This window comes from Ostrinia nubilalis, chromosome 28 (genome assembly GCF_963855985.1).
Source record: "Ostrinia nubilalis chromosome 28, ilOstNubi1.1, whole genome shotgun sequence".
Lineage (NCBI taxonomy): Eukaryota > Metazoa > Arthropoda > Insecta > Lepidoptera > Crambidae > Ostrinia > Ostrinia nubilalis.
In genome coordinates, this window is record NC_087115.1 from 2927186 (window position 1) to 2941899 (window position 14714).

Below are 14714 nucleotides of genomic sequence, written 5' to 3' on the forward strand. Positions count from 1 at the left end.
TCGCGGAGTCTGCTGTCGAATAGTGCTGTACAGATTGAATCGATTATACATATTCAATTGATTAGCAATTGAACAATTTTAAAATTTTATTAGCTTATTTTTAAAGAATTTATGTTTGGTTTTCTTAAAAGATTATTGTAATATACATTATCATCATTATGAAAACATGTCTCAATAAAATTGATTGTTAAAAAGGAAAATGACATTTGTGCACCGCATTTTTTGCAATTTATTTATTATTTATTTATTTTGCAATTATACAACATCATATTTGGTGTCGTTTGGTGTAGTGGTTCAGAACGGAGTACTATGCCGAGAGGTCCCGGGTTCGATTCCCGGCCGGGCAGAAATTGAAATGATGAATTTTAATTTCTGTGACGGGTCTGGGTGTAAATATGTATAATATGTATGTATTTAATAAAAATAAAAAAAGTATATAAGTAGTATATCCGTTAAGCTAGCACCCATAACACAAGCATTGAGTTGCTTACTTTGGGGCTAGCTGGCGCTGTGTGAAATTGTCCAAAGATTTATTATTATTATTATATTAAAATACAACAACAGTGCCGGAACAAATACAGATCCACTACACAGGCAATGTTAGCTTTCTTCCACGACCACGATTATTCATGAATCTAAAATGTGCAAATAATTTTGAATATCAATCAGCCCCCCACAAGTGGGCCACAAGTGGCCCCAAACAAGTGGCACTTTTTGATCGCTCCGAAAAAATCCCTCGCTTCGCGGAGTCTACCTACATAAGTACTTACATAATGTAAAAAATCGCTACTATGTTACCTAGAGGGGCAGGAAACAGTTTTCAAATAAATTTATTTCCTTCACTAGCAAAGCAACAAAATCTAATAACATCACTTTATTCTTTTCTTTATTTTTGCCAAAAAGATGAGAAGCGATGATATCAAAATATTCATTCGATTAATGATAATAAACGCTGTTATTTCAATTGATATTTCAATAAGCCCAATTGAATGTTTTCTTTTTTCATAACATATTTGCAAAGATACTATAATGGTTCAGCATCAATATAATTTTTTTTTATGTTATTAGATTAATTTGTATTCACAATTATTTTATCTTTAATTTAAAGTATTATTTTGAATATCAAATTCATAGAAAATTAATTTATAAAATTAATTCGTTCGCGTATATTCGCGTTCCATTCTACATTTTTGTCCAACAATTTGACGTTTGACTTAGGCTCTCTAATCTGTGCGTTTGACTTTGACGCAACAGGGCTTTGACGTATCATTTGTTTACAAGATATCCAGTTCAATATTTTTGCAATTTAATGCAATTTCCTGCATAATTTCCAGCGTTTATTTAATCCCAACATGTCGTCTTTTCTCTGTTTTATATGCCACAGTACAGTGAACGATGATACCAATGAAGATGTGCGTGAAAAATACAGAGAAGTCGTTGGTATGAATGTACGTACATTGCTTTCGTTTTATTGAATTAATACTATAAGAACTAAGAAAAGATCAATGTTATAAAATAAAATACGCTATAAAACCTACAAATTCATCATTCGTTCAACTGTATTCTGCCCACTACTAGACAAAGGTCTCTGACCTCTGATTTCTACAACTATGGTCCTGGGCTGTCCACATCCAGTGCTTCCAGCGACTTTCACCAGATCGTCGGTCCACCGAGTCCTTAAATAAATATCCTTGGCTATTTCACACTGCGCCTGTAGTCTTAAACTTGCCAAAACTTGTACTATGTGTATTAGACAAATGATATAAAACATATTTATAATATGTATACTTTTTTTGTAAATAAATCTGTGTTTCAGCTATGCCCAGATTCCCATATGTGCCACATTTGCTGTCACGTCTTAAATAGACTGTGGCTCTTCAGATCTGTATGTTTGAAACGAAGTTTAGAGTACCCTGTGTTGTTCAGGTAAGCAACAAGTTTATTTTATATTAATTTGTCTATAATTGTTATGTTTTATTATGAATATTCAATCTATTCCACCTTGATCACCTGGATTTCATCACCCAGGTGGTCAAAGTGGACTCCAGGTGACACTTTGGTGTCCTCCTATGGATAAAATCACCTAGGTTTAATTATCAAAGTGGATTTCTTATCCATAGGTGATCAAAGGACACCAACTATAATACAAAGCCTCATTCACCATCTGAGTAAAGTCAAGTAACTCATTGCTTAAACTCATGAGTAGCAAGGAAACCATGACACTGACTTTATGCTACAATACTTCTCACTTTTACTTGCTAAATAGTGTTAATCAGGAAGTAACTACTTAGAACTTTACTTGGAGCAGAGATCATGAAAGTGGCCCTTAGTTCACTTAAATTATTGGTTTTTTCCCACTCTTATGTTGTGACTTTTATGTCACAAGTATTAAATACAAACTTTACTATTTTCAGCGAAAAAGGAACACTAAACCTCCAACGAAATGACTTGGAAATCCACACAGTATGCTTTGAAGACTGCGAACATTACAAAAACCGAAATATCAACTCAAAATACTACCATTTTAAGTACTTCGATGACACAAGCGATAGCAACGAGGAATACCCTCCGTACCCAAACGATTATGTCAAATTGGAGGAAGACAGGCGGGAGTTTGAAGAGTTTTTAGATAAACCAAACTATGAACAAGCTTTACCGAATAATAAAACACCGGAGTTCTCTCAAAATTTCACCGATGAGTTTACTGAAGATGAGACAAACAATGATTATGAAGAAAGCCATTCTTTTGAAGATGACAATGCAAATGATGAACAAAGTCATAATATAAAAGAAGAACAGAAAGAGAACTGTGAAAGAGATGAATACGTGCAACCAACGATCAAGCTTGAAGAAATAAGTGACGAAGAAACAGAAATAAAGGAAACAAAAACAAAAAAACATGAAAAGAAAAAAGGCAAGTCGAAGAAAGAAAAAGAACCGTACGTTAAGTTTAAGCTTAGTGTATCAGAACAGAAAACAGAATTGGAAAGAAGTAGGAAAGAAAAGAAGTATATAGAAGCTGAGTTTAAGTGTTACAATTGTGCTTTAGGGTTCCTTTTTAAGGATACGTATCAGGCTCACATGATGAGGCATGAAGAGGTATGTATTTGAATTCCACTTATTAATAAACAAAAAGTGAAGTATAAGTAATGTGTGTGTAAAGCCCGACTGTGCGACGAGCGCCCGCAGTGAGTGTGCGAGCGCGACAGCAAGCTACCCATCCTTATCGCTCGCGCGTAATTATGTTGCTGTCGCGCTCGCGCACTCACTGCGGGCGCCCATCGCACAGTCGCGACAGCAATATAATAACGCGCGAGCGATAAGGATGGGTAGCTTGGGGTCATTGGACAAAATTCTACGTGCTCACGGACCAGACTATAGTACATACTAGACATTGTATTTAGTCTGTTAGACAGTTAATAAAAATATTGGGCACATTTTTTCTTCTTTTTTTAAATGAAATAATTACAATGATACTGACTTGAAATGTAATGTGACCTCACTTCTAAGTAAAAAATCTACAAAATGGATACGTCACGCACATTTAAACTCAATATTCTACCATATTTTTTTGATTATGGAAAAAAGAAATATACATGTCTAATCCGCTCTGCTCCACCTTGGTAAAAACCGACCTTAATTCTCAAAATAATTAATTTACTAAAGCCTGGTCCGTGAGCACGTAGAATTTTGTCCAATGACCCCAAGCTACCCATCCTTATCGCTCGCGCGTAATTATATTGCTGTCGCGACTGTGCGACGCGCGCCCGTAGTGAGTGTGCGAGCGCGACAGCATCAATTATTTTGAGAATTTGATATTGGTCCTGACCAATAGTAGTTGTAGAATAAACCATTTTCGTTTGATTAACTATAAGAACACCCTGTATTCGTCGCCATTTCAGTCAAATGGTGAGCATCGTTGCAACATTTGTACGTTGCGTTTCGCGTCGCCCGCCGTCTTGCGAGCGCACACGTCGCTACACGCTGAGAGACACAAATGTACCAATTGCGGTTCGTACTATCTACATCTATACTAATATTATAAATGCGAAAGTAACTCTGTCTGTCTCTGTCTTGCTTTCACGCCTAAACCACGGAACCGATTTTGATGAAATTTGGCATAGAGATAGTTTGAGTCCCGGGAAAGGACATAGGATAGTTTTTATCCCGGTTTTTGTAACAGGGACGCGCGCGATAAAGTTTTTCTGTGACAGACAAAATTCCACGCGGGCGAAGCCGCCGGCGGAAAGCTAGTAAATAAATAATGTGATTATTTTAATTTTTAGTGCAGGTTTTTTGGAGTCGGTTTTAATTTTTTGTTAAAATTAATTCAATTTGTGAATAAATGCCTGTGTTTAGGTGTGGTGGTGAGGCCGAGGCACCGAGCGAGCCACACTCGGGAGTGTCTACAACTGCCTACAGAAGGCGTGGCTTGCCATCTCTGCGGAAAAGTGTTCAAGTGAGTTCTAACGACCGACATAGCTCGCAGAATTGCTAAAATCAAGTGGCAGTGGGCGGGGCACATAGCTCGTAGAGACGATGGCCGTTGGGGCAGGAAAGTTCCCGAGTGGCGACCACGGGCTGGAAGACGTAGCGTGGGCAGGCCTCCTACTAGGTGGACCGACGATCTGGTAAAGGTCGCGGGAAGAGCCTGGATGCGGGCAGCGCAGGACCGTGCATTGTGGAAAACCTTGGAGGAGGCCTTTGTCCAGCAGTGGACGTCATTTGGCTGAAACGAACGAGTTCTAACGAAGATATTCAGAAGACCAAAAGTAATAAACCACAGATCACAGAAACTAAAGGGAGATGTGACAAAGGGGCGGGGCCGGTGTCGCAGCAATATGCCCAAAAACAGAACACATTGCTCGTGACACCAATGATGACAGCAGCGACGTCATAATGTAAACAGTTTACATTGCTTGCGTAGTACTAAAGATTATTCGAATGTTGAGTACTGATACCTCATTGCATAATGAGCACATAATATTTTGATTACTTTGCGTGTGTGAATTTCAGCGCATTAGTTGGCATCTCTCTATATCTCTATGTAATAGACATTCCACCTTATTACAAAAAGTTCAACTATTTAAACTCTAGTAACTTGACATTTAATATGGAAATGTCATCCCACCAAAAACATTCTGTAAAAAAACTAGCCAAGTCTCGATGGAGCTGCTTGTTTATCTCTAAAAAGTAATGAAATCTAGACAAAGTCGTGCCAAGTCTATGGTTCTTTACTGCGATTTCTTTATTATTATAGTTAATGTTGTGTGACTTGGCCGTTGAAGGGTACAAAACCAGGTGCTCCATGACACCATTGCACCAATCTGTTGCCAGTACCGCTACCCATTGACGATGGAAAATTGCCACTTGGAAAACGTTGATTTAATAACCAGTCAATTGTAGGCTTAATAAAGCTGCGTATTTCAATAATACTTATGCATGATTATTGATTTATCTTAATAAAGATTGTTCAACGGCCAAGTCACACAACATTAACTATAATAATAAAGAAATCGCAGTAAAGAACCATAGACTTGGCACGACTTTGTCTAGATTTCATTACTTTTTAGAGATAAACAAGCAGCTCCATCGAGACTTGGCTAGTTTTTTTACAGAATGTTTTTGGTGGGATTTCACTTCTTTTTGTAGAATGTGGCATAATTATTTAACGTCGTCGTCCTTTAATATTATCGAATTTTTTTTTACGATATTAAACACAGCGATCTTTAAAATGGACAACGAATCAGAATTGTTTTAATAATAACTTAACCTTAGCGAACCTCACGATATAATAAACGAAATCAACCAAATTCAAATTACACAACATTCAACTTAATCGACGGGGGGGTCTAGAAAGGAAAAAAAATCTGGACACCGCGGTGCAGAAAATCGACGCTCAAAGTGCTAGCGCCATCTAGCGGTGAGCGGTACAGGCGAACACCACGGTGCCGGTGTGGCGCTAGTAGTATTGATTTAACAGTGGCGGCGTATCATGGGTTGGCACCCGGGGCGATCACCCCCCCCCCCCCGTCATAAGTCCTAAGACACCCCCTGGTACCCCCCAGGATTTTGGGGTTACCTAACCTACCGATTCGAAGATTGAAAGACAATCGCACCCCCCATATCATGACATACACCGCAGATTTGCCATGCAGATGTGCCAGTGAGTACTAATCTGCGCGACTTGTGTCACCCCCTGATGCTTGGCACCCGGGGCGGACCGCCCCCACCGCCCCCCCCTTACGCCGCTACTGGATTATAAATGTGGTGTTACTCCAGATCTTCGATTTTCCTAGTTTTTATAGTTTTCCCTTTATGTGGCCATTAAACCCTAACTCTGTACCAAATTTCAGCTCTCTGAGTTTATGGGAAGTACTAGTTCTATTTTGATGATCATCAGTGAGTGAGTGAGTGTCATAAATGCGAAACTTTGCTTTCGCTTAACTTCGGAACTAAATGACCTACAGACTTGAATTTTTGGATTTTAAGTATGTGATTATAGCTTACTAGATGACGAAAATTTCTGCGTTCTGGTCTTATCCAGAGGTTCTCAAATAGGGGTCTGAAAATGCGGCGAAATGGTTCCAGTAAAGGATGGTACGGCAGTGTTTGCTTCGCGCTCGACTTGGCGGATTTTATACCAGTGTTTATCCCAGGTTAGGCAGTTAACTTTATGTAATAAGGCCCACTTAGTCCAAAAATCTGCTAAATGCCAGCAGCACCGGTTTAAATGACAGTGGGCCGGCGTCTGAAGTGGTAGTAAGACCACCTGTTTCAGACCCAGAGATCCCGGTTTCGATTCCCAGTGGGAGCAGATTTTTCTGTTTGGTTTCGGTGGTGGTAGCATGTGCTTGGCACGGGTAGGTAATAGGTATTTACTATTTATCATAAGAAGGCTCAAGGTCACCCAAAGAGCGATGGAGCGTGCTATGCTCGGAGTTTCCCTGCGTGATCGAATCAGAAATGAGGAGATCCGTAGGAGAACCAGAGTGACTGACATAGCCCGCAGAATCGCTAAAATCAAGTGGCAGTGGGCGGGGCACATAGCTCGAAGAGCTGATGGCCGCTGGGGCAGAAAAGTTCTTGAGTGGCGACCACGAGCTGGAAGACGTAGCGTGGGCAGGCCTCCCACTAGGTGGACCGACGATCTGGTGAAGGTCGCGGGAAGTGCCTGGATGCAAGCGGCGCAGGACCGGTCTTTGTGGAAATCCTTGGGGGAGGCCTTTGTCCAGCAGTGGACGTCTTGCGGCTGAAACGACGACGACGACGACTATTTATCAAAATTTAAATATAATAAAAAATGCGTTTTTTTTTTTAATTAGAATTCGAATAGTGCTTTTAGAAACAAATGTTCCTCTATATTATAATATTAATATAGATTAAAACCGTGTCTTTGTTACAATGTAACAATAGGCTAGTTTCCTAAAAAAATTTTTTAGTCCGTCATGTTTAATATCAAAAAATATTGGACACCTATATTTTTATTTGTCAATCTAACAAATAATTACATAGTTATGGTGCGTTGAAGTTCCGCGCGACGTCACAAAGTGCTTCACTTTTATGCACTCATTGACGTCACGGGCCTCTTCTTATGAACTTTGGCGCGCTTTATCTCTTTAAATTTTCATTAGTTTAAAAGAGTGAAAAATATGTGTAGAGTATTTTTTGATAAGTTAACTGACGGTCTAATTAAAACTCTTGCTTTTTGACCCAGGAAACATCCCTATTACTACAACAAGTGTTCGGCTTGATATGCCTTCGTCCGAATAATGCAGCATCTGTTACTTCCAGCGGTCCAAACGCTCTCCAGCAGCACTTGAAACGTTTCCACCGGTCCAAGAGTTCGGGTCGGACGTACGCTTGCACGGTCTGCGGGGAGCGATACAACGACCAGGCCGCAGTGAGGACGCATATGATGTGAGTATAGCTCGCTCAAAGAAACTTGAGGCATACTATGGTCTGGTCCGTGAGCACGTAGAATTTTGTCCAATGACCCCAACTACCCATCCTTATCGCTCGCGCGTAATGAGGGCTATCGTTTTAGCGCTCACCAGTTAGCGCCACTGTAGAGTAAGGTCCTGTCACTTGCTAGTAGCGAAGACAGTGGCACCAACTGGTGAGCGCTAAAGTGGTAGGAGGACTATCGCATTTGCACTCATCAAGATGGCGCCACTGTAGAGTAAGGTCCTGTCAATCGCCAGGGGTGCCAACTGTTAAGTATAAAAACGATAGCCCTCATTATATTGCTGTGGCGACTGTGCGACTGGCTCACGGACGGCTTTACTCACGTTGATGTAACAGAACATAAACATCACATTACACATTGAAGCTCAATTATTGATTAATAACGGCCACCCGCGACTTCGTACGCGTGGATCCCGTTTTACACCTTTGGGGGTGGACTTTCGTAAAATCCGTTCTTAGTGAGCACCTACGTTCTAAAAGGAACTCCCATTCAAAATTTGAGACTCCTAGCACTTGTAGTTTCAGAGATTTCGTGATGAGTGAGTCAGTCAGTGACCTTTCGCTTTTATACTTTATTCAATAGTTGTCCAAAACTAAAGTGTTAATACTGGGTTATTAGTTCCAATTTTACCACTTGAAGTTTCAAAATCGTTAGACTATACACTAGTTAGTTAGCTACTGCTCATGTTAAATTAATGTCTGCGAGAGAGACAGAATTAAGCGCTTATCAGTCCGACCACTCCCGTTTACACCGTCCCGAAAAAAACCGATCCGTTCGAATTTTAAGCTCGCATATGTGTTCACACGGTAGTTCAGTTTTTCGGTATCCTGCATTGCTGTATCCCGCAAAACTGGATTGCCGTGGGAACGAGCCCTAAGAGCACAGGCCGGTCGTACGCTTGCACGGTCTGCGGGGAGCGATACAACGACCAGGCCGCAGTGAGGACGCATATGATGTGAGTATAGCTCGCTCAAAGAAACTTGAGGCGAACACACACATTGAAGTTCACTATCTTCTTCTTCTTCTTATCTATATCTATCTATCTATACTTATAATAAATCTGTAGAGAGGTCAATTCTGTACATGAAATATATTTTCAAAATAACTATCAGGGGGTGATTAGTGATCGATACTGATGCCAAAAATGCAATCAGTAAAATTTTTGTCTGTCTGTCTGTATGTTCCTTATAGAAACAAAAACTACTCAACGGATTTTAACGAAACTTGGTACAATTATTCTTCATACTTCTGGGCAGGTTATAGTATACTTAGGAATTCCCACGGGAACAGGAATTAGCGGGAAAATCCTTTTGTATGAAAAATCTAAACCGCTTAAGTTAGACGCTTGAAATTTGGCATGCAGGTACCTTAGTAAACTTAAAGCTTAGTTACAACAGGATATTTCAAAATTCCCACGGGATCGGGAGTTAGCGGGAAAAAACATTTGTATGAAAAAATCTAAACCGCGTAAGATATGAAGGGGGTAAAACGGGATCCACTCGTACGAAGTCGCGGCCGCTGCTAGTCGATTATACAGGTGAAATTTTGTAATGCCACCTGGAGGGAAAGTACTCTTAATACATTAGACATAAAATTTTACCCAAAGAAAACGATCCTTAATTTTTTTTTCGAAAATGTACTGCATTCAAAGAATTACGAAAATTTTTAGAAAATTCACCACCATACCACACAATTTAGTTTAGGAATCGAACCCTTCGCTTGCCGGGCGACTACTTTGCATCTGAGCTACTCTAAATAGCTCAGATTCAGTGGGTCATTTAAATCATCATCCTTAAACGACATACTGAGCAGAGCCCATTTTTGTGTTTGTTCCCTGTTGTTTAGTTTTATTTTGTTAGGATGTATTGCATCTTAGAAATACTTTTTCTTTCTGTCATCCTTCAAGTTATTAAAAAAAACTGTGATTTATTTATTAAATTACTCCAGATTGAAATGGCATAGTGTCCATACTGTAGTGTATGACACACCTCTATGAGATTTGGTGATACCAGATGAAAGGGATTCATAGGAATTCCCTCAGCTGTCAAGACAAGATCTAAATCTCATCTGAATGGCTTATTGTGTTAACACAGATTGCCAAGTTGCGGAACTCATAATTAAAAATAAAAATAAACTTATTTATTGTTCCTCAGAAAGCACATACAACGTAAGTTCCAATGCGACGAGTGTCCCGCCACCTTCGGCAGTCCATACACAGCGCGCCAGCACAAGAAGAGGCGCCATACGTCGCAGCCTCAAGTCAAGAAGCCTCACAGGCCGCCGCAACCGACGCAGAGGTAAGTATTTATTATACTAATATTACAAAGCTGAAGAATTAATTTGTATGCTTGAACGCGCTAATATCAGGAACTACTTACTTACTGGTCCGATTTGAAAAAAAAAATGACTTGGATAGCCCATTTATCGAGGAAGGCTTTAGGCTGTATAACACCACTCTACAGCCAATAGGGGCGGAGTAGTTAATATTATTATAAATATTTTTACGCGTACGAATTCGCAGGCAAAGCTAGTGTTATTAATAAAATAGTGTTACACTTACTCACGCCTCAGCTTTAGTTAAAGAAGCCTCCCAGGCCCCCGTAGAGATGAGTCTAATACTCGTGCATATATGCAAGGTTTTTTTTTTTTATTTCGAAAATAAAGTAAAATAAAATAAATAAATGACCAATGACGTCATGTTAGAACGACACGCAGAGTCCCATACAAGTTACTATGGGCGCGTGACATTTGACGCCACGCTCAGCTGTTTTCATACAAAGTTTAGGCACTTGTAACTTTTTTGTTTCCAGTCCGATTTCAATACTAGTTTTTCAGAAATTCTATGATTTAACTAAAGTGTTGTGGGATATGATGTACATCCCAACTAATATTATAAATGCGAAAGTAACTCTGTCTGTCTGTCTGTCTGTCTGTCTGTCTGTTACGCTTTCCCGCTTAAACCTCGCAACCGATTTTGATGAAATTTGGCATAGAGATAGTTTGAGTCCCGGGAAAGAACATAGGATAGTTTTTATCCCGGTTTTTGAAACAGGGACGCGCGCGATAAAGTTTTTCTGTGACAGACAAAATTCCACGCGGGCGAAGCCGCGGGCGGAAAGCTAGTCCACAATAAGGAAGCTAGATGTTAGCGCTTCCTTCCGAGCGGGTGTTATGCTCGGGGACCAAGGTCCAATGAGGATCAGTACTGTTGTAGAAAATTCAATAAAACTAGTATCTACGTTAATCTTTAAGACATAAGAAAGATATATCTTTTTGAATTATCCAAATCGGACCATTACTTACGAAGATATTAAGTAATAAACATAGGCCGTTTTTGCCGCTAAAAGACAACGTACGCAAGGCCGCGTGACGTCACTATATCCGAATCGAGCGCAGCCGGCGTACTATTGGGATGGAAAATATTTTTTTCCAGCTAAACTATCAGTTTTAGAAAAAAACTTTTAATAACATTTATTCATCAATATAAAGTAACCTATCGACCAGTAATTTTTAAAAATAAAAATTGTGAAAAATAAGTATCGCTATGTCCAAAAACCACATTCTTATACGATTCGATGGAATGCGGAGAAGCGGTTGGGGTGAGTGTAACTTTATGATTGTTTGTTTTGAACATAATAATACATAATATGAGTGCTAATACCCAGTTTCTGGCCGGGGGGGGGGGGGGGGGGGTGGGGGGGGGTAGGGGATAAGTCATACCCAGCTTATAGCCTGGGGGAGGGGCAAGCCTTACCCGGCTTCTGGCCTTGGTAAGAGGGGGGGAGAGGCAAGTCATACCCAGTTTCTGGCCTGGGGGGGGGGGGGGGGGGGGTTAGTCATACCCAGCTTCTGGCCGAGGGGGAGTCATACCTAGCTTATGCTTAGGGGCTAGCCTTACCCAGCTTCTGGCCTGGGGGGAGGGGGAGGGGGGTCAAGTCATAACCAGTTTCTGGTTCTGGCCTGGGGGGGGGGGGGTAAGTCATACCCAGCTTATGCTTATGGCCTGGGGGGAGGGGCAAGCCTTACCCAGCTTCTGGCGTGGGGGGGGGGGTAAATCATATCCGACTTCTGGCCGAGGGGGAAGTCATGCCCAGCTTATGACCTGGGGAGAGGAGAGGGACGGGGGAGTCATACCCAGCTTCTAGGCTAAGATTAAATAGATTTCCAGAAGGGAGCAGCTGGCCCGCCCATGGGAACGGCGAATAGATAGGTAGGTACGTAGGTTTACCTCAGAAAAACTAAATAACAGGTAGGTATTGCGTGTACATCGAAATGATCTTCATAGCAATGTCTTGTAGCCTAGGCAGAGTGTATCTGCCTCAGCTATACTTATTGTTAGAAGTAAATAAAATAATATTTATACATTTTTATATTTTACTTGGACGAAGATATGACTCTAACAACACTTATGAACACTTTATTTGAATAAATCGCCAAATATACCATCGCGGAGACCCTAATCGCGTCTCCGCGTTCCATTGAATCGTATGAGCGTATGGATTTTTGCGATATTTTTCACAATTTCTATTTAAAAAAATTACCTATCGATAGCTTACTTTATTCTGATGAATAAATGTCATAACAAGTTTTTCTCTAAAACTGATAGTTTGGCTAGAAAAAAATATTTTCTATCCACGCAGTACGCCGGCAGCGTTCGGATCGGATATAATGACGTCATCGGTCCCGCGCCGGGCGGTCAGTGAACTTTTTTAGTAATTTGGCCATAACTTCGTCAATTTTTGTCGTAGAACAAAAATTTTTGGACTGTATATTAAGGATTTCTTAGACCTATAAATCCTCATTTACACCATCTTGGTTTGTCTATATGTACTTGGCAGGGTAGAAAACTCCGTCACCGCGATGCAAGTTTGTATGAGCGGCGGAGTGTGCCATAATGCAGTCGTAACAGCGCCATCTGTTGGTACACGTTTGTAGTGGCGTATCGTAGATGTGTGTTTGTTTATTTATACATAATTTATTAACTTTTAAAATCAATGCATATTCCCTATTGAGTGCCCGAGGGAGCGGCACTAGAGGGCGTTTTTATAATGTCAAAAGAATTTATAACATGTTCGTCTGGCACACGGTCCTAAAGTAGCTCTCGAAAATAAATAAAAGTTACATAATCTACTTCCAGCTTCGACTGCCCGACGTGCGGCCGGTCGTGCCCGAGCGCGCGCTCGCTGGCGTCGCACGCCGCGTTGCACGCCGCGCGCGTGCACGCCTGCCCGCGCTGCCCTGCTTCATACCCCACGCGCAAGTCGTGCAATAGGCACGCGCGCGCGCACTTGAATAGCGGGGCTAATGTATCGAGGGCCGTGTGTCATCGATGCGGCGCTAGTTTTCAGGTGAGTTACCTGAGCTACTAAGACACTAGACACTGAGCTACTGAGACACTAGACCCAGGGGCACTGAGCTACTAAGACACTAGACACTGAGCCACTGACACTTGCTAAAACTAAGACTCTAGACACTGAGCTACTAACACTTACTGAGCCATTAGACACTCACAAAGCTACTGAGACACTTAGAACCACTAAGCTACTAGTTAGCACTGACACTTAGAACTACTGAGTTACTAGACACTCCGAGATACTGAGACACTTGACACGGGGCAACTGAGCTACTAAGACACAAGACACTAAACACTAGACACTGAGTTACTAAGAGTGCGCGTGCACGCCTGCCCGCGCTGCCCTGCTTCATACCCCACGCGCAAGTCGTGCAATAGGCACGCGCGCGCGCACTTGAATAGTGGTAGTGTGGCGACGCGCGCTGTGTGTCATCGATGCGGCGCTAGTTTTCAGGTGAGCTAACGTCAGGAGAGATACTAGACATCGAACCACTAAGCTACTATAGTCTGGACTGCGAGCACGTAGAATTTTGTCCAATGACCCCAAGCTACCCATCCTTATCGCTCGCGCGTAATTATATTGCTGTCGCGACTGTGCGACGAGCGCCCGCAGTGAGTGTGCGAGCGCGACAGCAACATAATTATACTGAGCTACTGAGACACTAGACACTGAACTACTAAGACACTAGACACTTAGAACCACTGAGCTACGCTACTAGACACTGAGACACTAGACACTGAGCTACTCTAGACACTTAGAACTACTGAGCTACCGAGACACTACTAAGATACTTAGCTCAGTAGCAACTCTAGTAGTGTTACTGAGCGTGCACGCCTGCCCGCGCTGCCCTGCCGCCTACCCCACGCGCAAGTCGTGCAATAGGCACGCGCGCGCGCACTTGAATAGTGGGGCTAATGTAGCGCGCGCCGTGTGTCATCGATGCGGCGCTAGTTTTCAGGTGAGCTAGCCAGACACTAAACACTGAGCTACTAAGACACAAGACACTGAGCTACTGACACTAGCTAACACTAAGACACTAAGCTACTAAGACACTGAGCAACTGAGCCACTAGTCACTAGACACTTAGAACCACTGAGCTACTAGACACGGGGCCACTGAGCTACTAAGACACTATACATTGAAACACTAGACTCTAAGCCACTGAGACACTATACAACGAGAACCACTGAGTTACTAGACGCTGAGCTACTCTAGACACTTAGAACTACTGAGCTACCGATACACTAGACATTGAGCTACTAGAATACTAGACACTTAGCTCAGTAGCAACTCTAGTAGAGTTACTGAGCGCGCACGCCTGCCCGCGCTGCTCGGCCGCCTACCCCACGCGCAAGTCGTGCAATAGGCACGCGCGCGCGCACTTGAATAGT

General features: G+C 41.8%; 2 protein-coding genes across 2 annotated transcripts; both read left to right on the forward strand.

Annotated features, from left to right (window-relative positions):
• Positions 1 to 1246: 1246 nt before the first annotated feature.
• Positions 1247 to 7997, forward strand: LOC135085156 (zinc finger and BTB domain-containing protein 24-like). Its single transcript, XM_063979912.1, has 6 exons — positions 1247 to 1448; positions 1817 to 1926; positions 2415 to 3099; positions 3903 to 4011; positions 4360 to 4459; positions 7795 to 7997. The coding sequence occupies exons 1-6, from the start codon at positions 1353 to 1355 to the stop codon at positions 7922 to 7924; spliced, it is 1230 nt and encodes a 409-aa protein (XP_063835982.1). The 5' UTR covers positions 1247 to 1352; the 3' UTR covers positions 7925 to 7997.
• Positions 7998 to 8767: 770 nt separating this feature from the next.
• On the forward strand, positions 8768 to 13338 carry LOC135085158 (zinc finger protein 771-like). Its single transcript, XM_063979913.1, has 3 exons — positions 8768 to 8924; positions 10123 to 10266; positions 13107 to 13338. The coding sequence occupies exons 1-3, from the start codon at positions 8920 to 8922 to the stop codon at positions 13336 to 13338; spliced, it is 381 nt and encodes a 126-aa protein (XP_063835983.1). The 5' UTR covers positions 8768 to 8919.
• The last annotated feature ends 1376 nt before the right edge of the window (positions 13339 to 14714 follow it).